At 37.6% G+C, this 27,454-nt stretch overlaps 1 protein-coding gene across 3 annotated transcripts; it reads right to left on the minus strand.

The window, feature by feature from the left end:
• Positions 1 to 660: 660 nt before the first annotated feature.
• On the minus strand, positions 661 to 27,056 carry lrguk (leucine-rich repeats and guanylate kinase domain containing). 3 transcript variants are annotated; one of them, XM_007259010.4, is made up of 21 exons: positions 26,769 to 27,056; positions 25,423 to 25,515; positions 25,189 to 25,270; positions 24,883 to 24,983; positions 24,260 to 24,341; positions 22,745 to 22,869; positions 19,723 to 19,866; positions 19,548 to 19,628; positions 19,277 to 19,363; positions 18,645 to 18,751; positions 18,181 to 18,300; positions 17,955 to 18,051; positions 15,860 to 15,973; positions 15,514 to 15,715; positions 14,655 to 14,771; positions 14,382 to 14,497; positions 14,028 to 14,116; positions 13,560 to 13,670; positions 12,085 to 12,242; positions 11,569 to 11,790; positions 661 to 2,121 (listed from the first exon to the last, which is right to left on the minus strand). In XM_007259010.4, the coding sequence occupies exons 1-20, from the start codon at positions 26,772 to 26,774 to the stop codon at positions 11,609 to 11,611; spliced, it is 2,214 nt and encodes a 737-aa protein (XP_007259072.3). In that variant the 5' UTR covers positions 26,775 to 27,056; the 3' UTR covers positions 661 to 2,121; positions 11,569 to 11,608. The 3 variants fall into 3 exon arrangements, with proteins under 3 accessions (XP_007259072.3, XP_049330960.1, XP_049330961.1); XM_049475003.1 differs by having other exon boundaries at positions 11,582 to 11,790; positions 26,769 to 27,055; XM_049475004.1 differs by having other exon boundaries at positions 26,754 to 27,055.
• Between the last annotated feature and the right edge of the window lie 398 nt (positions 27,057 to 27,454).

Here is a 27,454-nt window from a genome sequence, read left to right on the forward strand (position 1 = left end):
GAATCACAAAACTAATGTCAACCCTTTTTTCAGAGGCTTTAAACATTAAATGGGGTCAAATTAACCCCAAAGATAATAGGAGGGTTAATATGGTGCACCTTATTGTCCAAAAAAATCCGATACTGTAACTGATAACGGCCCTGATACAACTACGGCTCACCGTGGTTTCTTAAACTCTGTGCTAATGTGCTGATCGACGTTTGTGCACTCGTTTAGTATAGGGAAAGGCACCTTGGTTGGTTCTGACCCAGAAATCTGTCCTTTCTGTTTGTTATTCCAGTAGATGTGGTGGGAGCTATTGAGTTCAAGAAATGCCAGAAAATAGACCAACCAGACACAGTTTGACTGACAGAGCCCAATGAGGAGACGAGAAGCCTGTCAACCTGTAAAATGCATCAGTCCGCACATCAGGATAAAGTTGCACCCCTGTGTAAGTGTGTGTGTGTGTGTGTGTTTTCATGCAAAACTGTTTTGAAACTATGAATGTGTTTATGAACCTATGCTACAGTTGCATGGAAAAGACTAGGCAACCCAGGTAAAAACAAAAAAGGTATGTTTGAAATAATGATGTGAACAGAACGGATTAAAAAATTACACAATTTAAAAATTGAAAAAAGATTAGTGCCATATATCACAATTTTAAAACTCCAAAACTGCAAATAAAAGATAATTTTTTTATTCAATAGGATACATTATAAACAGTACTTATGACAGAATGTCTCAACTAATGTTTAATTAAGTCTTTGCTATCGTAACGACGGGAAAAGTACACTTTGCGTGGTTTGAAACACACAAAAGGCACGTACTAATGTACTGTAACGTGAAATAATAAACCAATCAGCGTGTCAATTGCTTTTCCTTTTAAGATCCAGATGTGCTCTGACTTTGGCAGATTGCTATTTTACAGGCGTAGCACTTCTGCGCTTCTTAGCAGAGGAAAAATGAACCTGCTTGTTCACACTGTAAAGGTACACCAGCAGCTTATTTGCGGGAATAGAAATGTTATTTTATTTAGTTTTCTGTTTGTTGTTGATGTAAGAGTTGGGTTTGTGCACTGCTGTGTGTCCTTGGGTGTACAGTATGTTTAACAAGTGGGGGTGAAAATGCGTACGTTGAGTATTGCCAAGATAGCGATGAATGTCTGACTGTTGACGTGTGTCTAGGTTGTATTCAGTCAGTGGTGCACCTGTGTTTTGCGTTGCCAAGATAGCAATACTCCAGGAATTTACTTACTTAAACACACCTCACTTCCAGACCACCACACCCATCGACAGATATATATTAATAAGCTCTGTTGCTATTTAATGGTTGACACATGAGGTTTACATAAACAGCACACTGTTCTACTGTGCAGCGACACCCATACAAATATGATAACCGTTTTTAAATTAACGTCTAAGCAAATCTGATGGATTTGGTTAACTTAATCTTCATTCTATTTGGAAATCAGGTCTTATTTAACACACTTTTCAAAGAAACAAGTATTTTTGGCAAACCTTTGTATGCTACTGTATACTGTTAAATCATATCTTATCCAGGCCACTACTAGCCTGATTTATGCCTTATTAAAACATGAAAAGCATATTCAGATTTATTATAAGAGGAATGCAAAATATATATATTCTTCCTTCTTCTCCGACAAGAAGCTGAAAAACACAAGCAGGGACAAGCCTCATATTTCCCCAAGCAAAGTAGTCCACCTTTTTTTACACACATGCATGCACACAAGCGCACAAGTGTGAGTGCAAACACACACACACACACACACACACACACACACACACACGTACACACACACACACACACACACACACACAGACAGACGGTCAGGATTTGTAAATGTGTACTGCCTCGGTTAAAAACTGTGAGAATGGGTAAGGATCAGCAAGTCCTTCACAGGAGGAAGCCATAGTCTCCATATGTTTCCGCAATGCATCTGCAAGAGGCACACATACTGCCAAATGCCCTTTTGACCCAGCCGTATCTGCTCATCCTAGCGCTGTCACAGGCTCGGGAAGCTGCAGAATATTCATCTCAGTTTGCAGAGCTTTCAAAACTCAGGCTTGGCCTCATTTGATATGCACACAGCAGTGGGAGCTGCAGGCAGGCCTCCATCCGTCCCTGCAGGGGATATGAGACAATGAGAGAAACATCCAATAAAGAGAAAAACAGTATTCGCTGGATAAAAAACTGCAGGGAAAGGTATAGTATAGCTTAAAAACTTAAAGATTTTACATCCTTCTCAAATTTAGATGGAAACATATGGTACGATGTATTAATAACAGTCATAATTCACCTTACATAATTATATTTTTTAACTATTGCCCTTTCTACGTATGTGTTATAACTGATTATTAATGATTTTTAAGACATTTACAACCTAATTAGTAACCATTAATAAACTAATTTTAAACCATTTACGAATTTTAAAGTGGTACCTAAACTTATTTTTTTTGCTAAAAGTTATTGGGCAACTGCTAACTATCTGTCATCTGTTAATACATCTTTCCATTTGATGCTTTAAATAGTTTCTAAGACGAATGTAAATTTGGAAGGGTGTGAATTTTTTTGAGCAACAGAAAATGGTAAAAGGTAAAGTTTTAATATAAAAAAAATGCTTATATTCTGAGAGATTTAGTGCTGCATTATCTGCCAGACAAACTTCTGTTGGGCAGATTCAATGTGTCCACATTTGCTACTGGTTAAACGATGGAAGAGTTGCAGGTCAGGCCATGCTCTTACAGAAGAGCAGTAAATAAACCTGTTAGACTGCACCACTAACAGCACTCTGACTGAAATCAAACACTACAGCAGGGTGACTTTTATGGGCCATACTAAAGACAGGATTTAGACCTTTTATTTTTGCTCATCTTGCAGCTTTAGCCACGGTTCTGTACTAAATTAGATCTAGAGCCCTGAGATCTTGTGATGTGAGGCGTGGTGATGCTCGTTGCTAGGTTATACCACGCAAACAGTCTATTTATAGTCTATTTTATGCGTTTAAACAGCGACGAAACTTAAGAATATATCTACACAGATGGGCGTGAGTCTGGTCTGGAAGTGAGGTGGGTTCAGGTAAATTTCTGGTGTATTGCTATCTCGGCAACAAAAACACAGGTGTGCCTCTGACTGAAAAAAACCTTGACAACAGTTAACAGTCAGACGTTCATTGCTATCTTGGCAACACCTGCGCTGCGCTGTTAAAATAGCAATCTGCCAAAGTGCACTTGGTCTTTTGCGTGGATTGAGCTGCGCAAGCTGTACTTTTCTCGTCGTTACGATACTGAAACAACCTAAATCAAGCTGCACAGTACACAGTTCAGCCTATAGATCACTAAAATAGGGCCCCAAAAGTGAGTTAGAGCAATCAGGGATCTTGCACAATTTTAAAAGTCAAAATAAAAATAATTTGTTGTATTGGAAATCAAAACCTAATGTAGCTCAATCACCGCTAATGTTACTATGTTGTCTAGTTTGCCGCTAATGTTAGCTAGCTTGCCTTAGTTACATTAGTTCTCTCCCTGGTAACGTGGCTAACTCGTCGATAAGCTAACCTTAGCGGCAAGCTAGCTAACATTAGCGGTGAACTAGAAAACATAGTAATGTTAGCAGCGAGTTAGCTACAATAAGTTTTGATTTCCAATACAACGAATTATTTTCTACCAAAGATAATATGACTACATTTTTGGGTCTTAAATCATATTTATTGCAATCTACATTTTTAAGACTTTTAAAATGGTGCAAGAACCCTGATTGCTCTGATCACACTCTAGGGGCCCTATTTTATGTCGGTTCTCTCCCTGATAACTCACTGCTAACGTTACTATTTTAGATAGCTCTCCGCTAACCTAAGTTCTCTCCGATAACGTAGCTAACTCACCGCTAATGTTATTATGTTATCATGGTAGCTAGTTCACTGCTGATGTTAATATGATTTCTGTCTCCTGGCTCACCGCTAACCTTAGTTTTTTCCCCGGTAATGTTGCTAGATAACTCACTGCTAATGTTAGTATGTTAGCTACCTTGCTGCTAACATTAGCTAGCTCTCCGTTAACCTTAGTTCTCTTTCCTGTAACATTAGCTAACTCACCGCTAATGTTACTATGTTATCTAGCTCACCGCTAACCTTAGTTTTCTCCCCAGTATTGTAGCTAGATAACTTGCTGCTAATGTTAGCATGCTAGCTAGCTCGCCACTGACATTAGCTAGCTCACCGTTAACCTTAGTTCTCTCCACAGTACAGTAGCTAGATAACTCGCAGCTAATGATAGTATGTTAGCTAGCACGTTGCTAACCTTAGCTAGCTCTCCGTTAACCTTAGTTCTCTCCACAGTAGAGTAGCTAGATAACTTGCTGCTTATGTTAGTATGTTAGCTGGCTCACCACTAACCTTAGTTTTCTCCCCGGTAATGTAGCTAGATAATTTGCTGCTAACGTTAGTATGTTAGCTAGCTCGCTGCTAACGTTAGATAGCTCTCCGTTAACTTTGGTTCTCTTTCCTGTAACATTAGCTAACTCGCAGCTAAAGTTTGCATGTGTTTTCCCACCGTTTAAAAATGTAATACCTACAGCAAATTTACAGAAAATTTCTGACAATTTAAGACCTAATTACCCCGATTTTACATTAAGACATTTAAGAAATTGTAAGATGTTTTAAGGACCTGCAGAAACCCTGGCAATAGAGAGATGAGAAAGAGGAAAAAAGGAATAAAAATGTATTATAATTACACACACAGCAACACTCTGGATTGTAGAAACTTTGGAGCCTCTAATTCTCTGCAGATATGATGTAATGCAGTGTTTGTGTGTCATATGAAAAGTGCAGAAGCGGACTGATCGAGATTCCATCAGTGAGTCAGGTCAACCGTAGCTAAGACCTCTATTAGGAAATACAACACAGCCACGGCTGTGCTCATTATTACGTGGGAGGATTTGGACAAATGTAAGCGAGGTAATAATATTCACAGCCTACACATCGATATGCAACCTCCAAGCCATTCCATTCCACATCAAGTTGTGTTGACTTTTTTAAATACAGTGCACTGATTTGTTAGAGTTATGCAAGAGAAGGTCTTTTGGCAGATTTCTGCTGGCAGAATGCATCGGGGAGTCCAGACAGTGCTCAATATATACAGTATATTGATCGCTGCTATTACGTTCCATTAGCACTTCATTACTCAAAGTGATATTTTTAATTAAAAGAGTCACACAACACCCACTCACTGCAGTGAATGCATTCCCTAATTAAAAAACAGAAAATATGAAACTTTCCACCCCTATCTCGACAGAGAATTAATCTGGATTTACAGAAACATAAGTAAGATATTTCGCTTTTTCTTTCATTCTCTGAACAGAAGGTGCATTTTGACTCAGCTGCCTTGATCCCTAAAGCTGAGCCAGAATTTAAACAGGAGCGAAAACATGAATCAGACCCAAACCTTGAAACCCTTTCAACATTAACTCCGTGGAAAAACACAGGCATGTAGTATGAAGAGAAGAAATGTGGGTAAAATGTACTTGAATCTTCCTACATAACATTACCTAACATTACTTTGCCATAAACCTTTCAGGATAGATGTAATGAGCTTCATCTTCATCTGTCAGTATCCGTCAGTCTATTAATCTGACATATAACATTCCTTTACTACATCTTTCATGACAGTTGCCAGTTGTTACATCACAAAATCGTCCTGTCCTGACAAACCATGGCAGGATTTTACCTCATAGCATGGTTATGTAACATATACAGTACCAGTTTTTTATTGTTTAATTTTTTCCTGCATACATATGGAACTATTTAGCTGTGCTGAACTTGTCAAGAGTTACATTACAGTCATTTCCGATAACATGACACAACACATGACACTTTCAGAAAGTAGATCACCTGAGTATTAGCCACAAGGTGCTCATTTTCTCTTAGTCTTTGCTGAGTATTACCAGTTCTATCCTCGTTCAACCCATTATCCTATTTCCTGTGTTTATCTCTCGTTTTTGACCTTATTTTTGTTCACCGACTTTGATTCTTGCCTTGCCATGCATTGCCCCTGGACTGTTCACCTACCCTGGTATGATATCTTTTAACCATCCCTTTGCCTAATACTTTTGTAAATATAGTATACTGTTATCTGCATCAGTCTGTGCCTGAATTCTGCTCAGCCATGACATAGTTACTTGAATTTAATGTCTCTTAATGTTAGTTTGAGAGCATTAGTTGTAAAGTATTGAAGAGGTAGAGTTACAGGTATACAGTGAATAGTCCTATTTGAGTAATGTTCTAATCCAGATTATGGTCAGTCAATCCAACATATCCAAAGTATCCTCGAGTGCAGTCACAAAGACCATCAAAAATGTTATGATGGAACTGGCTCTCATCAGGACAGCCCCAGGAAAGTAAATTACTCACTGGAAAGTTTTTTTAATATCCAGCAGTCGTTATATCTTGAAAAAATGGATAGAAATATAAGGCCATGCATGGTGATGCAGAAAATTAAAAAGCAAAGCAAAGCAAAGTGAGTTAAGATAATGTAGAAGTCTGCAGGTGATGATGAGTATCTCCCACACAGGCTTTCCCAGTTTTTTGGCGTGGATGCTCTGTGCTGACTCCAAAAAGATGCTGCCCTGGGAAGCCAGCCATGTTGCCCACATCTAAATCTGCCACAGTGTGTGTCTGTGTGTGCTAGTAATGCTGCGTACAAAACACTGATACAAAACACAGACATGAAAAAGATAGGCTGAAGGAATATGCTGCAGTGTTCATATCTAATAGATATCTCAGTGGGCAATCAAGCATTAATGCTGGCAGAGGACTTGGTTTGTAACAGGTTTGTCACTGTATAATTTGATATAGTGAGGTCTTTCTCTGAGGAACAGCCTTAATGTTCATGAATAAAAATATTCCTTATTGGAAGTGTATCTCGAAATGAAAGTAATGGGTAAATTTAATCATTATAACCAGCTTTGACAGCAGCAGGCTGTAATGACACAAGTAAAAGCAGTAAGCAAGTTAAATATTTTGGCACACTAACAAGCAAACAGTAACTCTAGATATAATATATAATACACTGTGCCCTTGAGGAATCTCACATACATAGCTATTATGCATGCAATTATCTAATCAGCCAAGCATGTAGCAGCAGCAAAATACATAAAAACATGTAGATATAGGGCAGGAGCTTCAAGTAATGTTCACATTACCCATCAAAATTAGGATTAAATGTAATCTAAGATATACAGTGTGGCAAAATAGCTGGTGCTCGACATATTTCTACAACTCCTTATCGTCATCCTATTGATTACAAAAACGGCTGACTCTAATTTCACCTTAAAATGAGGTGCTAATCCTAGAGGTTCACATACTTTTGGCACTCACAAATAGGTAATACTGAATAATTGTCCATAATAAATAAATTACTAAGCATAATATTTTTGTCTTATTTGTTTAACTGGGTTCTTTTTATCTACTATTAGTACATGGGTGAAAATCTGATCATGTTTCAGGTCACATTTCTGCAGAAATATTAAACATTTATAGGGGGTTACAAACTTTCAAGCACCACTTAGCATTGATTTGAGTTTGACTCAGATTTGCTGTTGGTTGTGTCAGTAGATTAGTGTTATTGGTGTTTTAGGGGCAGTTTCTCAGACAGGGATTATTACTGTAAGCCTAGTCTTGGACTACACATTATTTTGAATGGATATTTTCCATTGAAATGAAAATATATAATATGGTAATCTATGACTAGGCTTAATCACTGTCTAGGAAACTACCCCTTAATTTTTTATCTTGTAAATCTAGTTCTAGCAAATTTTATTACCCTATTTTAGCAATCTAGAGGCGAACCATCAACTGTGCTGCTTGATTTAGGGCGTGTCCATGTGTCTTTGCTATCATAATGATGGGAAAAGTATGCCTTGCGTAACTCGAAACATGCAACATTAAGAGAACATAATTCTCTTAATTAATTACAAGTGTGTTTTTTGTATAACGTAAAACAAACCAGTCAGCGTGTCACTTGCCATTCCCTTTAAGAGCCAGGTGCGCTTTGACTTTGGCGGTTTGGTATTTTAAAAGTGCAGTGCTTCTGTGCTTCTTAGCAGAGGAAACTGACCTGCTTGTTCCTGCTGTGAAAGTACAGCAATCTTAATTTTATTTTGTATTCTGTTTAATGTTGATGTAAAAGTTTGGCTTGTGCACTGCTTTGTGTAACGCTAGACAGAGCGGGGCGACGCTTGCCGAGTAAAATGAACAGACTGGTTTAGTTACAGGCTGATAACCAGATATTACAGATAAAGAAGCCAATCAAACAATAATCTCACCGAAGACCGAAGCCGTAGTCGTGTAAACAGTCCGTGTTCGAAACCAAAAGACAGTCCAACCAAACATCACATCCAAAAGGGGCAAAACAAGAGACATAAACCGATAAACCAGATAGTAGGGTCGTAACGAAAAGGCACTAGAAGAGCACATGGGAAACATGGGGCTTAGTATGCAACCAAAGTCGACAATACCTCGCGAAGATAGTTTACATAATGCAGCCTTAAATACAAAATACATGATGAGCATAACCCGGAACTTCCTCAGAACACAGGTGAATCTGAGCGTCGGAGCGTAACGTGATTGGGCGAAGGAGAACGACTGACGGTGACGTCATAAATCATGGGATTCTGGGAAATAGAGTCTGGAGGTGTGGGAAGAAAGTCAGGCGGCGTGACACTTTGCGCGCATGTGGCGTGGCTGTGTTGCCAAGATAGCAATGAACATCTGATTGTTGACTGTTTCTAGGTTAATTTCAGTCAGTTATCTATTTTTAAGATAGAACTAGGCCAGAAATTTACCTGAACACACCTCACATCTAGACCACCACATCCAATGGCTTAGATATATTTGAAAGCTCTGTTGCTATTTAAACAGCGCAGATGGAAGATGTGAAAACAGATTGTTTTTAGGGTGTAAGACAGGCCCCAATGTATAAAAAGTGTTTTTGGAATCTGCTGTTTAGTGGTCTTCACAGTTACCGGATCTAAATCTAGTAGAACACCTTAAGGAAGTTCTGTAACAGGAATGTGCACCTGAAACATCTGCAGGAACTGTGTGACACCATCATGTCAGCAATCACATCAACATTGTGTTGAGGACCACAATCAATTCTAAATGAGGAATGTTTCCAACATCTTGTGGAATCCATATCCTACACTATAAAAAAACAGAGACTAGGTGCTTGTGTGTGTGTATATATTTTAATATATTCAGCATATTTATCTTAATATGATGTCAGAATTCTGTGTTCATGTGGAAGCAGAGATGTGGAAGCCTACAATCCAGACATAAGAGGTCATGTATTTGGATAATGTGAGGGAGGTGTAAAGACTGACTTTTAAGTACTGTATGTCATGCCTGTAAGCTCCTGCAGCATTGTGGGCCTGTCCTGTCTGAAACTGCCTTTAAATTATAAGATCATTACAACATCTGCTGGTTTGAGGGCATGACATTGACAGATAGCCAGGTGTGTGCATGTGTGTGTGTGTGAATGAGCATATTTTAAAGTAAGTTAAACACAGAAAATGACACATTTTAGTGTCTTTATTAACATATTTTGTTTTTATTTTTGATCAGCAATCAATGGGTAGTTAGATCAGATGATAAATCATTTATTACTAATAGAATAGTTTCTTTATTTTACACTAAAATAATCCTTTTATACATGTGAAGATATTTATTGCTACTTTGCTGTAAAGCATATAAACAACATTCTCTTTTTACTCACTTTACTGTCTTATAAAGCATCTCTAGGCTTAATGATACTAACTGACACTCAATAGTGAGGGAGTTTGTTGGTAAGTAAAATTGGTGAGTTATGCTAGGTGGCACAAAACTGGAAAAATGTCAAATTTGTCCTGTTCCATTGCTTTCCATAGAACTTAAAGAAAGCATTTTAGTCTGATTAAGTATAACTGAGGAAGTACGGATAAATTAATGTATTTTTTTACATACAAAAACACAATTAATCAATAAATTGTTTAACTGTTCAGTCAAATGAAGAGCATTACTTAAAAAGTAAATCAATAAAAATGCACTTTAAGTGTGCCTTGAAATATCATATATTGCTGTATTTCTAATTGAAAGCATATTTGATTGTCAAGTTATTTTATGTGTAAAATAGTATTTTAGAGATTTTCTTTTTAAAGTATGATTTCATACAGTTTAGGAACTACACTGTATCAATCACAATTGTTATATTTATGTTTCAGATTAATCTCTGTTTAAAAAAAATGCATTTGAACATTAGTGAACATGCTGCAGCTGCAATTGCTTAAATATTATGTTAAATATATATTAATATATCTGTTTACTGTTTATTAGCATATGTAGATTTGGACTTCCCTTATTACATGATATCCTCAGACTTAAGCTCTTGCTGGGGCCTGAACTTAAGACCTCCTCACACTTGATGACATAAAATGTACATGGTTTCACAGCTCTAGGGTGATGCAAACAGCCAAATACCTGCTTGTCAGGAGAGGAGATCATAAATTTAAATCCATAAATTTGATCAGTAATCTGAGAACATGACCCCGTCTCCAAGTAATAGAGGGAGCCTTAACCTACAGATTACAGTAAATAAATAATAATAAATTATTCTTCTGCATTTTATTCTGTGTTGTCTGATCCCTCCCTAAAACAAATATTTCAAGTGGCTCTGTCTCTAAAGCCGTCAGTATATTGACTTGAGTTTGACGCTGTTGCTGTTTGTGCCAATAGATTCGTGTCAGTGGTGTTTTAGTGGCAGTTTCCCAGGTAGGTAGTATTACTGTAAGTCTATTCTTGGACTATACAGCATTTTGAATGAAGATTTTCCATTGAAACAAAAAAGTAGTCTATGACTAAGCTTATTCGCTGCCTGGGAAACTTAATGCCCCTTAATGTTTAATATGGTATTTATTTTAATAAGCAATTAAAATTAATAATTAAATTAAATATTCACTGTTAAAAAACATGGGTTTTAAATTTACAGGGTTCATACAGTTTTTAACCAATACATTTTCATGACTTTTCCATGACTTCAAGGCAAATTTTCATCATTACCATACGATTTTTAAAACAGTGCAGACATGGACAATAAAAGCAAAACTTATCAACTATAAACCAAATTGATTACAGTAAGCCTAAAATTAATTTTATAAAAAATGATCTTTTATAATAAGCTCAAAATACAAATTTTTCCATCAATAAATGGAAACACAAAAGTTTGTAGAGCAAATATTCATGACTTTTACAGAACTTTTCTGGTATTTTTATTTTTCCAAAAATGAACCAGGCCTAGAAATTGCTGTTTTAAAATTCCATGACTTTTCCAGGTTTTTCATTTACTTTATGTGCTAGACTAAAATTATTGAAATATTATTTTTAGCAGTTCATCACAGATTGAATCATCATTATCAGGTACTTTACAGTCATCATCCTCTGTCTAAGTGGCTACACACAAAGAACAGAGCTAATTTTACATTTTACTACAAGTCTGTACAACACATTTTAAAACCTATTACCTATTCACTTATATTATCACCTACATTATTTCCCCACCTCTCTCCTGGCTATTCCTCATCCACCTCACTGCCCTGTCAACGACTGTCTGGAACTAGGCGTATCAGCTTTGCGTCCTGATGGAATAGGAGGCAGAATGGGCTTGGCGTTGGAGCCTGGTCGGCCTGGGGAGGTGGTCAGTGGAGTTGGAGAGGCTTGTTCTGGAACTGAGCGAGGGGCATCTGGGGTCAGACCTGACTCCAACGGATCTACAGTCAAAAATTATGCAGTTATATTTTGAGAGCACAAGCAGGTTTCACACAAAATAAATGAGACAGAGGACAATTAGGGAGATGCAGCCTTCTTTTAGTGTGCTGTTGTTCACTTAAATCACTGTAAATGTCTCTAATTGCCTTTAGTAGCAGTAAAAATATTATTATTATTTTTAAATAAAGCAAATATAATTGAGCAAAAGCAATTTGAAGTAAAACTGACATTAAATACTGTTTTTAAAGAACCTGGGAATGATTAACAGTATGCAATTAAAGACCAGTGACCCTTGCCTTTGAGTGATTCCAGGTTTTGCCCCAACACAGAGATATCCAAGGGCTCCACCTTTGGCCCTGACCCTGCATCCAAACCCTCAGCTGGGCTCCCTGCAGACAGTGCCCCCGCTGAGCTATGCACGGACAGGCCAGAACTGGCACGGGATTCCTCTGAGCTGAGAGAGTAAGAGAGTGAGAAGGAAAGGTATTTACGATATGTAGAGCTATATTAATCTGTGTTCTTAACTTGCGGTGGGACAAAATATTAATAAATTGAAATATATTACAGTTTTTGATAATTTTGAGATGAATTAGCGATAAGTGGCACCAAATATTAACATTTTTATTAAAGCATAGGCACTCTAAACTCCCTAAAACTTGCCCCTCCCCCCTAGTCTGAGTTACTAAATCCTTAATTCCTGGTATTTTTATTTAAAAGTGTTTTATCCTGTTCAGTAGAGAATTTTCTTGAGATGACAAAAGTAAGAAAATGTGTGTTTGGTACATTTTTTTTTTGATGTAACAATTCTCCTTGGCAATCAATATTGTACTGTTGAAAAGTACTGTGATATCATTATTACCAGGAGCAACACATTGTTATAACTTTGCATGGCGAAATGCCCTGTGATTCCTGTAAATGTCATATAATAAAATATTAGTGAAAGAAAAAACAGCCTGTATAGAGCCTATATTATTTTTTTATGGATTTTATTTGGAAATAAAACACATTCATCAATAAAGAATGAACTGAATAGAATCCCAAACCATCCATTAACAGCAGGTTAGGAGACGCAAGTTTTAGAACTGTTCTGTTATTACAGTAAGGGCCCTGGAGTCTGAAATAAACCACTTTGGCTTCAGAGTTTCATCAGTAGATGCAGGATAAGTGTGTCCACAGGCATCTGGCTTTCCCCCAGCAGAGGGTGAAAAACAGCTAACGTTAACACAATTACACCATGTGCATATGTGTTTTTTTTTTTCATCAAATAAGCTCAAAAATGAGTTAGTAATTGTACGGCAGGTGACTCAGTGAGGGAGTCTCTCAGGACTCTTCTTAACAGGCTCAATTAACGCATGTTTAAATATCCTGAGGCCATGCATATTTCACAGATGTAGTTTTGAGTTCCCTAGCCTATTCATGCCCTGTAAGCAGACACAGAGGAGCAACACAAGCAGCATTAGCCATAAATCTGTATGCTCAGACACATCCCCCATATGGCGTGTTTGTACACAAGAGCTGAATCTTTTGTTTAGCCCTAGAGAGAACTGTGCTTGAATTAATAAAACAGGGGAAAAACAATAAAAAAATACAGTTATGATTATAATATTCTAAATGTGCTGTTTTATTAAAAATGAACACACTAATTTATGTCTACAGGACAGCATACTGTATGTAGCATACATATGAAGGCTGGGATTTAGGTTGGTAGGCAGGATGTGTGTGTTGGTAGGCAGTAATTACAAGTTAAAGGGTCAGGCTGTGTGTGAAATACCTGCTGTCTTCAATGCGGTCAGACAAGGGTCGGCCAAAGCTGGGCATCAAGGAAGAGGAAGCACCAGGCTGAGAAGGAGGGCCCAGTAATGATGGGGCTGTATGAGCATGTCTGCAACATACACATATGCACATTTTTATTTAAAGTGATTTAACATTGTTTGTGGTAGAACACAAGTCATCTAAAAGCATCACAGATATCACCAAGAGAATACATCTCTAACCTTACATAAGCATTAGAAATACAGACAGATGTTTCCTGAAATAGTGGAACATCCTGAAAGACAAGGGGGGTCAGACAGCCAACAAGAACAAGGGTGTAAATCGGAGTACATTACATGTAGTAAAAAGAAAAACTGTCCTGAGCTCAATAGCCCCCTCTGCCGGAGGTGTTTATTACTTAAATGAGCAAAACATGTGATAGTACCACAGTTACAACACAGAAAATGACATTTAATTGAACACCTACCTTTTAAAAAGCTGTGGATAAACCCCAGGGCTCTTGCCCATCAAGGCTTCTCGAAGCATCTGCTTTTTCCTGTGGATAGAGGCCAGTTCCTACCATGTATGGACAGAAAGACAACATTTTTTAAAAATGAATAAATAAATATTTAAAAAATAATATGGGAGAAAAAAAACGTAATTTTAAGGTAGACTAAAATAAAATAATTATCTGATAAATATTTTAAATCATAATTAACTGACTCCCAGTTAAAAATAACTTTTAGGTTGAGCTTTAAAAACATTAGTAAAATATGGAATTCAGTAGGAATTTTTATAATTGTGTGAGTCTCCAAGAAACAGTGGTCTTTCTCTCACTCACTGCTGATGTTTTCTGTGGGGTTAGCCTGGCCTGGACTTTGTTCCAGTAATTCATGCTGTCAGTGTCAGCTGGGTTGACTTCTACCTTCTGAGATGCTAAAGCTTCACCATTCTCACCTGAACAGAGACAAACATGACACTTACTCAATCACACAAACACAGCAATCACATTTTCCTTATTTAATCCACTGTGAAAAGTCGCAGAATTGAGCTAGAGCTGAGTAGACAATACCGGACGGTGTTGCTAACAAAAAGATAAAAGAAAGTGTTTTACCTTGAGAAGAACTGTCAGGTATAACTCTGGTTCTGTCTCCTTCTGCCCCTTGCTCATGCAGTCCTAAAAAATCTTCCACTATCTGCTTTAACCTCATATAAGCCTCTTCTCGGTTGTCTGGCAGTAAAACAGACAATGTTGTTAGCAGTGTTGGGCTGGTTACTTTGAAAAAGTAATTAGTTATAGTTACCAGTTACTTCTCCAAAAACTGAGTTACTCCACTATAAAAGTAACGAGTTACCAGTAAAAGTAACTATTGCGTTACTTTTGTGTTAATAGCCCCCGTAACAGAACTCAACACCATTATTCCCATCACTGGTTATAAGGTCAAGTTATTTTTTGGCATAGGTAATTCTTTAATTCTAGAGATAATCATAGAATTTCACAATTTTAACTGCACACTCAAACATTTATATGAAGAAAATAAGTAAACATGCATAACTGACGAAACGTTTTAAAACTCAGGCAAGCTTTTTTATTTTCTCATCTTAGCAATGATGTTATTACCACACTTCACCTGTCAAATCTCTCATTTTTTCTTTAATACTAAAACTGAGCTAAAGACATTGCCATGTGGGTCAGCCACATGGCAATGTACCAATTTTATCCAGTTTCTTTAATTCCTCTAAAGAAAAGACTTACACTTCCGATAGTAAAGAGTTATCTGTTCCAGCACTACTTTACTACAGACAAAGATAGCTTTATAAATTGACATTTTTTCAATTCTATTTCCAAAACTTAGTTTATTTCCATTGCTACAGACCATCTGTAGACCATCCTTTTTTTTAGGCCCTGGCAGTTTGCTGCAAAAACTTCTGACCTGTACTGTATGTAAACATGTATTGATCAAGATTCTTACCACTGGGGATCACACTGTCAAAGAAGCCAGGCTGCTCTCTGTTGACTCTGACATAGAGATCAATACGTGACACAGCTGTGTCTATCTGGGCATTACTGTAGAGGCCTCGAGCCTTCATGCGTGAAATGTACCCTTCAGTACTTGTAGGAATCAGCAAAATGTATCTGGGCTCAAAATAAGAATTTTTCAGACTATAAACACCCTGTAATAAAAAAATACAGACATGCCAAATTAGTTAAGTAAGTCAGAAAAAAGGTGTCTTCTTGTATATGGTTTGTCGAAAATGTATTTTTATGTATTTCTAACATGTTGGTGTTCAGTAGTCAGTTGTAGAACTCTATTATACCTCAATTTCCATATGAACACAGCAAGCAAGGCCTTCTCTAGCAGCACTTTCAATGGCTTCCCGAGACAAACCGTACCAGTGGCCTCCATACTGCATGGTCTGGACAAAGCAACCCTAAAAGGCAGGGAGAGAGAGCCAGTCAGATTCAGGGACAGATCACGCTGTACTCAACATGGAACTCAGTTGTCACGGAGCATCACAGGAGAAATTTATTGGTCAAATTCATCTACTAAATGGATCTTGTCAGGGAGGCTCCTCCCATTTAGTGCTCCCAGGCGCAAAGCAAACCTTCAACTATTTGAATGGTAGCTCTTCCCACAACATCACACAGCTGACTTCTGACCCAGTGGCCACTTGCACCTGGGTCTTATTAACCAGAGTGCAACCATTTATCACACAATGTGACCCTGAAGCCTTTTCTCTGTCTTTTATTTTCTATACGACACAAAACAGACAAGTGCTGTGAGGCTTACTCCTTACATAAGGATCCATGCAAAACGTAAAACACAGATTTAACCATCTATGGCATGATGTTGCTCTCAGGCAACAAACCATCTTTTGGTTACCCCTCTACCATTTCAGACCATACTTAATTTTTTTACGTATTTATTCATTTTATTTTTATGCATATGTTTAAGAATATAGGAATATGTAAAGACGTACATTTTGGCTGTTCTATATTCTTACATTCTTGTTAAAAGCTTCCTAAAAGTTTTTTTTTTTTCATTTGTTGCTTTTGGGCAACATTTATGTAGGTTGCTTTTGTTAGGGCCCTAATGATAAAGCAGTGGTGATTCAAATAATCAGCATGTTATAAAAATTATATATACATCTCTTAAAAAAAATAAGAGACTTAAAAATGATAGGTTTCTTTGATTTTACCAAATTAAAAAACTCTGGAATATAATCAAGAGGAAGATGGATGATCACAAGCCATCAAACCACCAAACTGAACTGCTCGAACATTTGCACCAGGAGTAAAGGCATTAAGTCATCCAAAAGCAGTGTGTAAGACTGGTGGAGAAGAACATGTCAAGATGCATAAAACTTTGATAAAAAACAGGATTATTCCACCAAATATCGATTTCTAAACTCTTAAAATTAAAAAAATATGAACATGTTTTCTTTGCATTATTTGAGGTCTGAATGCTCTGCATAGTTTTCTCATTTTCTGCAAATAAATGCTCTAAATGACCTAACCTAACAGAACTAATATCCACACACATTGTTCTGTAAATCCCAGAGGGAGGGCAACACTTAGCTAAGCTGAGTTTGCTGATTGGGGTTAATTTGCTGAATGCCAGCTGACTGCAAGTGGTGGACTCGGGCTGCACATCTGTAGCTGTGTGATATGGGGCCAAGCTGGTCCATAATCCTTACCTGAAACTCGTCCTTTGATGCTCGCAGCATACGTTTATAATCACACTTCAAAGGGCTTCCGCTCTAAATCAACCTGCGCCCTCCATTCATCAAACCTACTGGACTTACAAACCCACCCTAAAAAAGAGGAATGATAGCCTCAAACAGTAAGGCTTTAAAGCTCTGAAGGGCTCCGGGAGCAGATCATGAGGAACAGTCTTTCAGTTTTTCGTCTCATTTTCAAATATTTGACAAGTCATCAGTTGTGTGGCACATTTGCAAAGTATTACAAAGCAAGTTCACAGCATGAATGACTCCAGAAAGGTATACAGTTACATAAGAATATTACCAGAGCTAAAACCAGAAGCAAAAGAACAACGGTGGTCACATAAAATTAGCAGTTAAGCACAATACATTTCATTTTTAAGTATGCTTAAGAGCTTATCCCATTTATACCTACATTTTGAAGGATTGAAGGATTGTGTTTTGTGTTTTAAACTCCATGTAACAATGAGATCTGCCCATAAAGCTGTACCAAGATCCCTAGTGCCGCCAAGACATGAATATTAGCAGCAGATGGTTTTATACTACATCAATAAGCCTAAGATGCCCAAAGCCCAGTCCTTTTTCCTACCATTTTTGGTAAGTAGGTACTGAACAATAAACACCAGAAACACTCATGGCATATGACCTGCAATTTATATAAATAGAGAGAAATGAACTACTAAGGACCCACCATGCGAATCATGTTCTGAAATTCCTCCTCCAGCACAAAATGGTAGTCAGAGCCATCTTCCTCCCCAAAGTAAGGCCCCCTGGTGGTGTGACAAGCTCTACAAAAACGAAAAATAGTGCTATTTTGAAAATGTGCACCTTGACAACAGTTTCTAAGGTACACATATACGCATTTTCAGTTTGGTTTTGTAGAAATGCATGATTGCATGAATATGACAAGCACTCACCCATAAGCAAAATAATCACAGAAATCCTGACAAAGCTTATGGGCCAGCTCCCTCTTTCCACATGCTTGTGGACCTGTGAGAATGAGCAAGGGGTATGGAGCATCCAGACTGGGCAGCGTACTGGATATTAAACAGATAATAAACACTTAAAAACAGGCATCATTAATGTGTAATAGGACAGTGTGAACAAGCAGCATCTTTTTATTGTTTTATTGTTATTTTGCTGTTATAATTATTTATATGACTGTTTAACTAGCTGTCCTTGATTTTAAAATATTTTAAAATGCCAACATTATATTTTGCATAATCTATAAATTATGCATTATCCATAAATTACATTGGAGAAACACTGGTATTAACAGCCTCTAGGTTGAAATACAACAGCCACCACTAACACAAACAAAGTAAATTAGACAGCTTTTAAAACATTAATTGTTCTATAGAGGTAATACAGCCATTCACACCTGTCAAAGATGACTTGTGGCTGCAAGTGCTGGTACACCATGTGTGTCATGTGGTCTCGGGCTGCCACAACTTCAAGTGGTGGATCATATTTGTTTACAGCAGTGACCTGCAAACACCAAGAAACAAAGAACACAAAGAAAGACTCCAAAGTATTGATTAAAAAATAGAACATACAGTATCTAACAAAAAGTGAGTACACCCCTCTGATTTGTGCTAATATTTTATTATGCCTCTCCACAAAGATGGCCTAGTCTATATGAAGATAGCGTATACACTGAAACTGGAAGAAAATACAGCAATTTTGCAAAGTGTTTAAAGTTGCTTGTCTGACTGAATAGACAATTCTTGTCAAAAGTCAGAAAAAATGACGATTAATGTCTTCTATGTAAGGATTCCCAGTACACACCTAATCCTGAGGATTGAGTAATGTTTAATGCCTGCATAAATTAAAAAAATAGACTATTAGGACTAGCTCAAACTCCATTAACATTTTAAAATGAGAACACCAGCCATTGCGAAGAGCTTCACTCAAAAGATAACACCTCATAACGTATATAGGTGTGGGCTTTCCCAAGCCGTAACACTTTGTGATCAATTTACATACTGCTATCCAGTGACTAAATGTACTTACCTTGTCTACAGCAGTCACAGCCAGTTCATCCAACTCAGTAAGACGATTGAGGAGAAAGATCACCATCATCCTGTAGTCAGGCTGTTCCTGCAGTGGAGAATTAAAGCAGTGAGCAGAAATGGAGTGATGAGATCAGGTATTGTAAGTCATGCTTTTGTTTCCTGTGGTGTCTTAAGGTGAAAACAGACTGCTGTTTTAGAGCTAAACTGAATACTGTGCACACTGTCTGATTTGGCCATGTTCAATTTACATATAGATAGGTAAATCTCACCTGCACTGGGTTCCTCTTGAGATTTAGCTCTCTCAGCAGCAGAATGTCGTGCAAATATGAGACCTCCTTGATCTCACTAATCTAAGGTGGAATCAAAACATGAGACAGAGGCAGAAATGCCTAGAGTGCAACTTTCACTATGCTGTTCGCAAGGTCACAAAAAACACAATCTTACCATATTACTTTCAAAATTGATGCTTCCAAGGAGGGGGAGGTTTTGAAGACCAGAGAGAGAGTGGATCCTGTTGGAGGAGATGTCCAGAAACTGCAGGGCCCGAAGCGTATGCAAATTTTCAATCTTCTTTATGAGATTTCCCCTCTGTACACAAAAATTTTAATCTAAAACATCTAAAGGAAGTGGTGTGACAAAGGACAGAGCAGATAGACAATACACAATTGAGAAACAATGACAGATACTATGAAATGCACATTACATTAGTTCAGCTTTTTACTCAGCTGGAACTAACAAGAATAAGCCCTTTTGTACATAAAACAGGCATGGAATCCAAGCCTTCTTTTATATAAGCCTTATTTAGGTCACATTACAGAAATTATAACTCACTAACAAATCAGTGCAATCTAAGGAAAATGCCATGCAGTTTTTAGACAGTTCAAGCTATATTTTAACGATCTATAGGCAAGCCATCAACTGTGCACCATGCAGCTTGATTACGGGCATATCAGTGTGTCTTTGCTATCGTAACGTCAGGAAAAGTACACCTTTCACAGCTCGAAATGCCCTAAAGGCATGTACTTATTCTCTTAATTAATCATGGGTGTGTTCTGGTTGTCACGTGAAACAAACCAATTAGCGTTTCACTTGCCTTTCCTGTCAAGTGCAAGGTGCGTTCTGACTTTGGTGGATTGGTATTTTAATGGCGCAGTTATTTTGTGCTTCTCAGCAGAGAAAACTGACCTGTTCTGTCACACTGTGAAGATGCATAAGCAGATAATTTATGAGAACAGCAATGTTATTTTACTTTGTATTGTGTTTATTGTTAATTTTAAAGTCGGGTTTGTGCTCTGCTTCGTGTCCATGTGTGCACAGCGCACCTGTGTTGCCAAGATAGATATCAGAATAAATGTCTGAATGCTGACTGTTGTCTTGGTTGAATTCAGCCAGTGGCGCACCTTTGTTTTCTGTTACCAAGAAATGTACCTGAGCACACCTCATTTCGAGACCACCACATCCGTCAGCATAAATATAATCATACACACCTTTGCTATTTAAATGACACAGATGCAAGGTGTAACCAAATAGGCTATTGGTGGGGTGTAAGGTAGCAATGAACATTGCAAAGCACCTTGCACAGGATGTACAACATGGCACTTCATCTCTGTCTGAATTTGACTGACAATCAAGCTCTTTTCAGATAGGGCTGATGAGGATATTGACAGACAGCTGAACAGCTGGTAAGACACAAAAAAACGCTTGCTTGTTCATCGAGAGCTCCCAAAACCTCTTGCTGACCCACTCTTATCCTTTCCTCACTCCCAGGCCCTCCTACGGCAACTCTGGGCTGTGAGCCAGAGCCCAGCCTCCATCCCCTGCCCCCTTACCACCCCTGCCTGGCAGAGAAGTGCAGACAGCGGGGAGACGCTGACCATAAGGGGTCCCGCATGCTCCTGTGCCAGAATGTGATGAGGTGAGAGAGAAGTTACCTGACAAGAGCACCCTGCTCAGGGTATCAGGGCAGCTGAGGGCCCGACAGGTTCAATGTGTGTGTGTGTATCTGTGTGTGCGCTGTTGAAAGTGGTCCAGGCTCACTCACATCAGCAGCTGTGCCCTAAGGGGGGAATAGACGACAGAGGACGCCGCACTGCGGACGATGAAGAATCACTTTGATAAAGGACAATGCAAACACCCTTCAGTGAAAGTGGCAAAGGGTCTGGAAGCATGTCGGTGTGCCATATGGTGGAATTCAAAACCTGGTTCCATTTTTACTCTGCTAAAAGGCTGGGGTGACAACATGGATACAGTCTGGGGTTCGCTGTGGGGGGACACAAGACTTAAAATCCCTAAACACAACACTGCTGTCATCTGTATCAAAAGGCGAAGGGGAGGGTGCTGAAGTAAGAGGCTCTATATGCACAGTGAGAGGGATAACCTTTCTAAAAGCGATGACACAACGGAATAATCAGCCAATGGATGATAGATGACATGGAGTTACAGAAAGGAACTGAACAAAGGAAAATATGGAAAAATGAAGGTGTCACCAGCTTATGAGCAGCAGTCTGAAGCTAATTAAACCCACAGAGACGCATCAAAAATTTAAATAAAGAGAGGGCACAGCGTAGCAACCTCAAGCTGCTGTACGCACCAGAATAAAAGCTATTGAGCTAGTGATTTCTGGTTCGACCAAGTAAATAAAGGACTTCATTTTTAACCATGGAAAAAAATAATAATAAATAAAGAAATAGGAAGCATTAGAAATTGTCACTCAAATTAGTGAACAGATAAGGCAATGCAAGGAAGTACTTACTTACTACTCTCATATTGGCAGCTCTTTCCCACTGCAAGCAATTCTTTTCAAATGTACAATGTTACTCTATTCAGTTTTATACTTAGTGAAATACTAATATTCATGCTTCCTTTAATAGTAAAACATTCACTATACAACTTCACCTCAAACTGTTTTGGAGCAACATGTTGGAGTGTAATACATATTTATGCACATCCAGCAAAACTATTCTACAATGGAATGGCCAGAATGAAACAAAAAAACTTATAACATTGGTGATCCCACTAATATTGTATTCAAATATTGTATTATGTGATGTGTCTGAAGCACTTAGGTTCTTATTTATTGTTTTCTTTTTCACATTTTGGCATTCAGGCAAGACTTGGTTGGAAAGAAAATTTGCATTTATGACCTAACAAAGATGCCCACAATAGTTATACACTGCCTGTTCCTATATTAAAGGTTACAGGATACAACAAGAGTTGTCATATAAATCAAATAGTCCAGTTATCTGGGAATCTACAGTATGTACATGTACTTGTGAACAACAGGAACTTATATATTATCTGAAACAGAAATCCAGAGTAGACCTGACCTGAAGACAGGCCTCATGTGTGTTAATCTAGTTCTCATTACAGAGACAAACTGAATAAGTGTTCTGCATCTCCACTCTGTGAAGCAAAGGCTACATTGAGAACTTCTGCAGATTAAGTGGTTGAGGAAACAGACAATTACCAGACAGAGATGTTTGAGAGGCAGATTATTTAGGCCGCTGATGCGTGAGATCTTGTTGTGGGCTATGCTGAAGTGGATCAAGCTGCTGCATTTCTCCACACCCTTGATTTCAGTAATGGAGTTATCTAGCCAGTGAGGAACTCAGTCAAGGCATTAACCTGTGGAAATGTTTGTTCTGACACCATATTGTGCAGATAGTCATATTGCATTATGCATAATAACAATACAAAACAAGAACTCATGTAAATTAAACTGTGGTTCTGTGGTTATGCTACAACCTTTCTCATAAAGCTTCAAATCATCGGAAGAACCTAATACCTAAAAAAAAAAACTACAACACATTGTGCATGATTCCACTTAGACACATTCACGTTTAACACAGCAGTTTTTACCAGAAGCACAGAATGTGTCTTTTCACATGGTTGTTTAACAAATGAGAAGCTACTCACTGCATCAGTTAGGGTTTAATAACCCATGCAGTAATTATCTAATGGAAGGCTCTTACCTATTGGCTTAGTTAAATCCAGGTGTTAAACATTTTTTTGGCCAAGCAGTATATAATACCATAATAACTCTGACCTTTAAAAAAAGTGCAGAAAACAATAAGAAAGTGTGATTTCATAATATTTCATAGTAGGATCTCATCCATATAAACAACAGGAATGTCTAAAGTTTAATTATGTATGCGTAAGGTACCTAAGGTAGCTTGATTACTGCAGCAAAAATGTCCTTCTTAAAATTCAGCAGAAATCTCTGTAGTATTCCAACCGTTATTTTATTTTTTGTAAGGGAATGAATAAAAATTTAATTACATTATCCTATAAAGCCAAAGAAAAAATCCTCTTATTGTACGTGAAGTGCAGCAAAGTACTGTGGCCTTCTTATCTACATTTAATGAATTCAGGTGAAAATTATTTAAAGTGAATTAAATAAAAATTAAGCTTGCTATTTTGTCTAGGCCACAGTTGAAAAGGAAAGGAAATGAAAGGGGAAGAACCACAGCATTACCAGAACAGGAGCAAGAGAAAGAGCAACACAGAGAGTGAAACATAAAAAGAAGAAAAGAGGGGAGTGAGATATATGCTACAGAAATTAAAACCATTTAAGAAACCAGGAGGACATTGGTTCTTTCCACATGCAGAAAAATACGTCAGTGTGTTTCCTTTTTAAACTGAGAGTCCAATTATCATTAATGTATCCATTATCACACAAAGGTTCCTAATTATGGAACACTTTTAGGGAAATAAGAAAAGGTAATAAGAAGATGATGCTGACAAAGAATTTTAATTTGCTTCAGCTTCAACTTAACAAACTATGGGTGTTCTGCATAATTACGAACAGCTGGTCCTGACACAGCTGGTACAAACTGAAAATACCTTAAGTTATACAGCACATGCTTCAAGAAAGCTCTAAAACTCCCAAACTAGTATCTGACATTCTCTATAAGACTTAACAGTTGTGATGGAATGACGGTGGTAGGAAGGGATAGAGATGAAACTGAATTTAAAAGGATACAGTCTAAAATCAGCTTGTTGAGAGAAAAGTAGGCAGATAGGTCCTTCATTTCCGAAATCTGGTTATGAGAGAAATTCACTTCCTGTGACAAAGAAGATAAAATATCAATAATATCCATTGCTATACTGATGTATGAAGACTCTAAAATGATCTGAATAAACAAGCTTGGGTTTCGATAATCCACTCTGATCCAACCTGACATCCAATATAATAATGACAGTAACAAGACCAGCAATACAAACCATTTTGCATTTTGAAACCATAGGTTTTAAAAGGAAACATTCTGTTACTGATAAAATCAAGATCAAAATCTACACTTTTTAACGTGTAGTATTTAAAAAGTTAGTAGGAAAACATATATGTATATGTTTGCATAGGGTGACCTAATTCTTTCAATTGAGAATTTAGTTTTTTAGAACAAGATAAAATATCTAATGTAAGTCAAACTAAGGGACACAAAATCTGGAGTTCTCCAACATATCCTTGAGTGAGAAGATTACACCTACAAGAGTGTGAAAGCCTCCCCTCAAAAACAGTCTATTATAATACATATTTGGAATGAGGAGATGAGAGGTGATGGTATTGTTTCTATAAAAAGCTATGCTGGACTCAAAAGCGCTCACCTTGAGATATTTTGGTGGTTGGAATCCAAAAAAGGTGGAAAGTTCATTGTGGGAAGCATCGAGTATGATGAGGTTTGGCATGTGGCTCACACAGGATAAATCTACCAGTCACAAAACATTAAGCACAGAAGGCACAGAGAGGAATGGATGGTAACGGTGCACACAAGTGTGATTTTTATCCAGGTTTTCAAGGACAAAGATACAGAACAAGAAGATCATAAGATCCATCTGTTTTCCAGCTATTAATACTGCTTTTATAAAAGCATTTTAACATATCTCTTAAACAAATATGATATATATACACACCTTTAATTTTGTTGTAGGGGAGTTCCAGCTTCCGAAGATGGGTGTATTCAGACAAAATGGACACATTTTTCAAGTTTTGCCTCTAAAAGCAATAATTATATATTTGATTAAGTGACCGAGATGTTAAATTCCATGCAACAGAAACATAAATATTTCTTATTTATTTATCTAGTAGACAACATTATGCTTTTTGGTGTGTATGTGGGGGTAACAAAGAGATAGAGAGTGACCCACCGGCACAGTGAGAAACTGGTAGGCAAACGATTGTCCTGAGCGTCCCAGGGTGGAGAGGTGCTTTTCAACTACTTCTCTGGTCAGTTCAGCATCCTTTATTTTTCAGAAAAATTAAAACTAAGCTTATTCAGGAAAGGCAGCAATAGAAGTGCAGTCAAGCCAGCCACACCTACATTTCACAGGTTCAAAATGTTGTGTTATTAAGCCAGTGCAGTGTGTGTTAGATGTTCATGAACAGGACTTTCTTTCTGCAAGAAATTAAATGTCAACCAAATATTTTTCCAGCCCTTCCATGGATCTTTTAAAAAGTTACAATCGCAGTGGGAAGCCACCACAACTGCCAATAAAACAACATAATTGGGTGCCATTACAATGGCCGTTATGAAATCACAAAATAGTGGCATCACAATTGACATTATGACATAATAATGAAGTGACATTTCTGACTATTAAAAAAGGACAATCCAAATAAAGCATGGATAGATGGCAACCCTATGTTTCACAAATATACTAGTTAGGGTATTGTATTTAATACCTTTAGCTAGCTAACATTGTTACTGCATAACAATGGAGTGACATCACAACTGCCACTGTCATGCCACAACTGGCATGACATCACTATAGCATGACAACATAATGGAGTGGCATTACAATGGCCATTGACATCACAATTGCCATATTGACATTACAATGTAGTAGAAGTATTAGTAAATACTTCTGCAAAAAACAATGGCGCACAATTTGTTAAAATTGTTTTATTTTAATATTTTGTACTTTGGTACTTAAGTACCAAAAAACACTGTCTGACTATTCTAATAGTAAAGGTAAGCTGCTGTAATGAATAAAATTTGAGCTTATAGTACTGCAGAATTAGCTAACCTACAGTTTGTAAAATATCTAGATATGTGTGGATGGGCCTGAAGAAAATATTTTAACTTTAAAGACTATTATTGTTTGGGAAGTATTTTAATATTTTATTTTAAGAGCAGGTTTCATAGACCCATAACCAATTTAGATAGGAGAAACAGTAAAAAAATAACTTATCTAACTTACAGAAATTTTAGAGATAAAGTTAGTTGGCAACTTTAGGTTACGTTTCACAGATACACTAGTAAGGTTAACTTACTGTTGTTAATATCTCTAGATAATTTAGCTAACAGATAGTTAGCTAAATTATGAGTCTCTAAGCTGGCTTGACTGCAGTGCCACAGAAGCTAATACTAGCTACACTGATGTTAATTAAGCTGCTGCCCAATTTTAGTGAAAATATTTTCCACACCAGCTAAACAAACTTTCTATTACGGATTAGTAAACCTAGATAGATAACTAACTTAGCTGTATTTCACCTCCATTTTCCCGCTTTTTCTCCTCAGCTGTGGAGGAACCAGTTCCCTCAGGCTGAGCTCTGTCGGTCAGTTCTGGCTCCTTCGGGGATTTTCCGGCGGTTTTAGAGAGCGGAGAGAGCGGCTGGCGGCTCCGGGTGAACTGAATCTGACTCTTTATTCACCCTATTTTAGTTTATGTGTAAAAATATTAAGTATAAATCACTATAAACGCGCTTCCCGCCACACGAAGCTAACATGCTAACTCTACTCAGAAAACACACCGGAGGGTCACGCGCGGCGTGCCCGTTGCCGGGTAACCGTCCCCCGAGAGTTTTCTGTCAGGGCGGGGCGGAGCGGCGCGTTCCCTGCTCTGAGAATCACTCACTATACTATATATAACCTGCTGTATTCCTATTTATTACTCTCAGTAGTTAGAAGTATAGATACTTCTAAAGGTTTAAAATACTTCTGTAACCTTAAAGATGAGGTATCAACTCAAGCTTTTTACTCTAAAATTGTAAAAGTAGTTTCAAAACTACTTAAAGCATAAAAGTAAAAAGGGGGAAAAAAAAATAAAGCCATTAAGGACAAAAGCTTACAAAGTCCTATACTGCGCTACCCTCTCCCCAAAACACATTTTTTAAAAAGACATAATGTTTATAATGTTGATACATTTGGGATGCACTAGGCTTCTCCATGTTTCAGCT

The sequence above is a fragment of the Astyanax mexicanus genome, chromosome 2 (genome assembly GCF_023375975.1).
Source record: "Astyanax mexicanus isolate ESR-SI-001 chromosome 2, AstMex3_surface, whole genome shotgun sequence".
NCBI lineage: Eukaryota > Metazoa > Chordata > Actinopteri > Characiformes > Acestrorhamphidae > Astyanax > Astyanax mexicanus.

Excerpts from the sequence above, each read along its gene's own strand:
- lrguk (XM_007259010.4), bottom strand. Across the intron at positions 14,117-14,381 it reads CCCCACAGAAAACATCAGCA|GAACTGGCCTCTATCCACAG; the intron begins GTGAGTGAGAGA and ends CATACATGGTAG. Across the intron at positions 11,791-12,084 it reads AAACCTGGAATCACTCAAAG|ATCCGTTGGAGTCAGGTCTG; the intron begins GCAAGGGTCACT and ends TTTTGACTGTAG.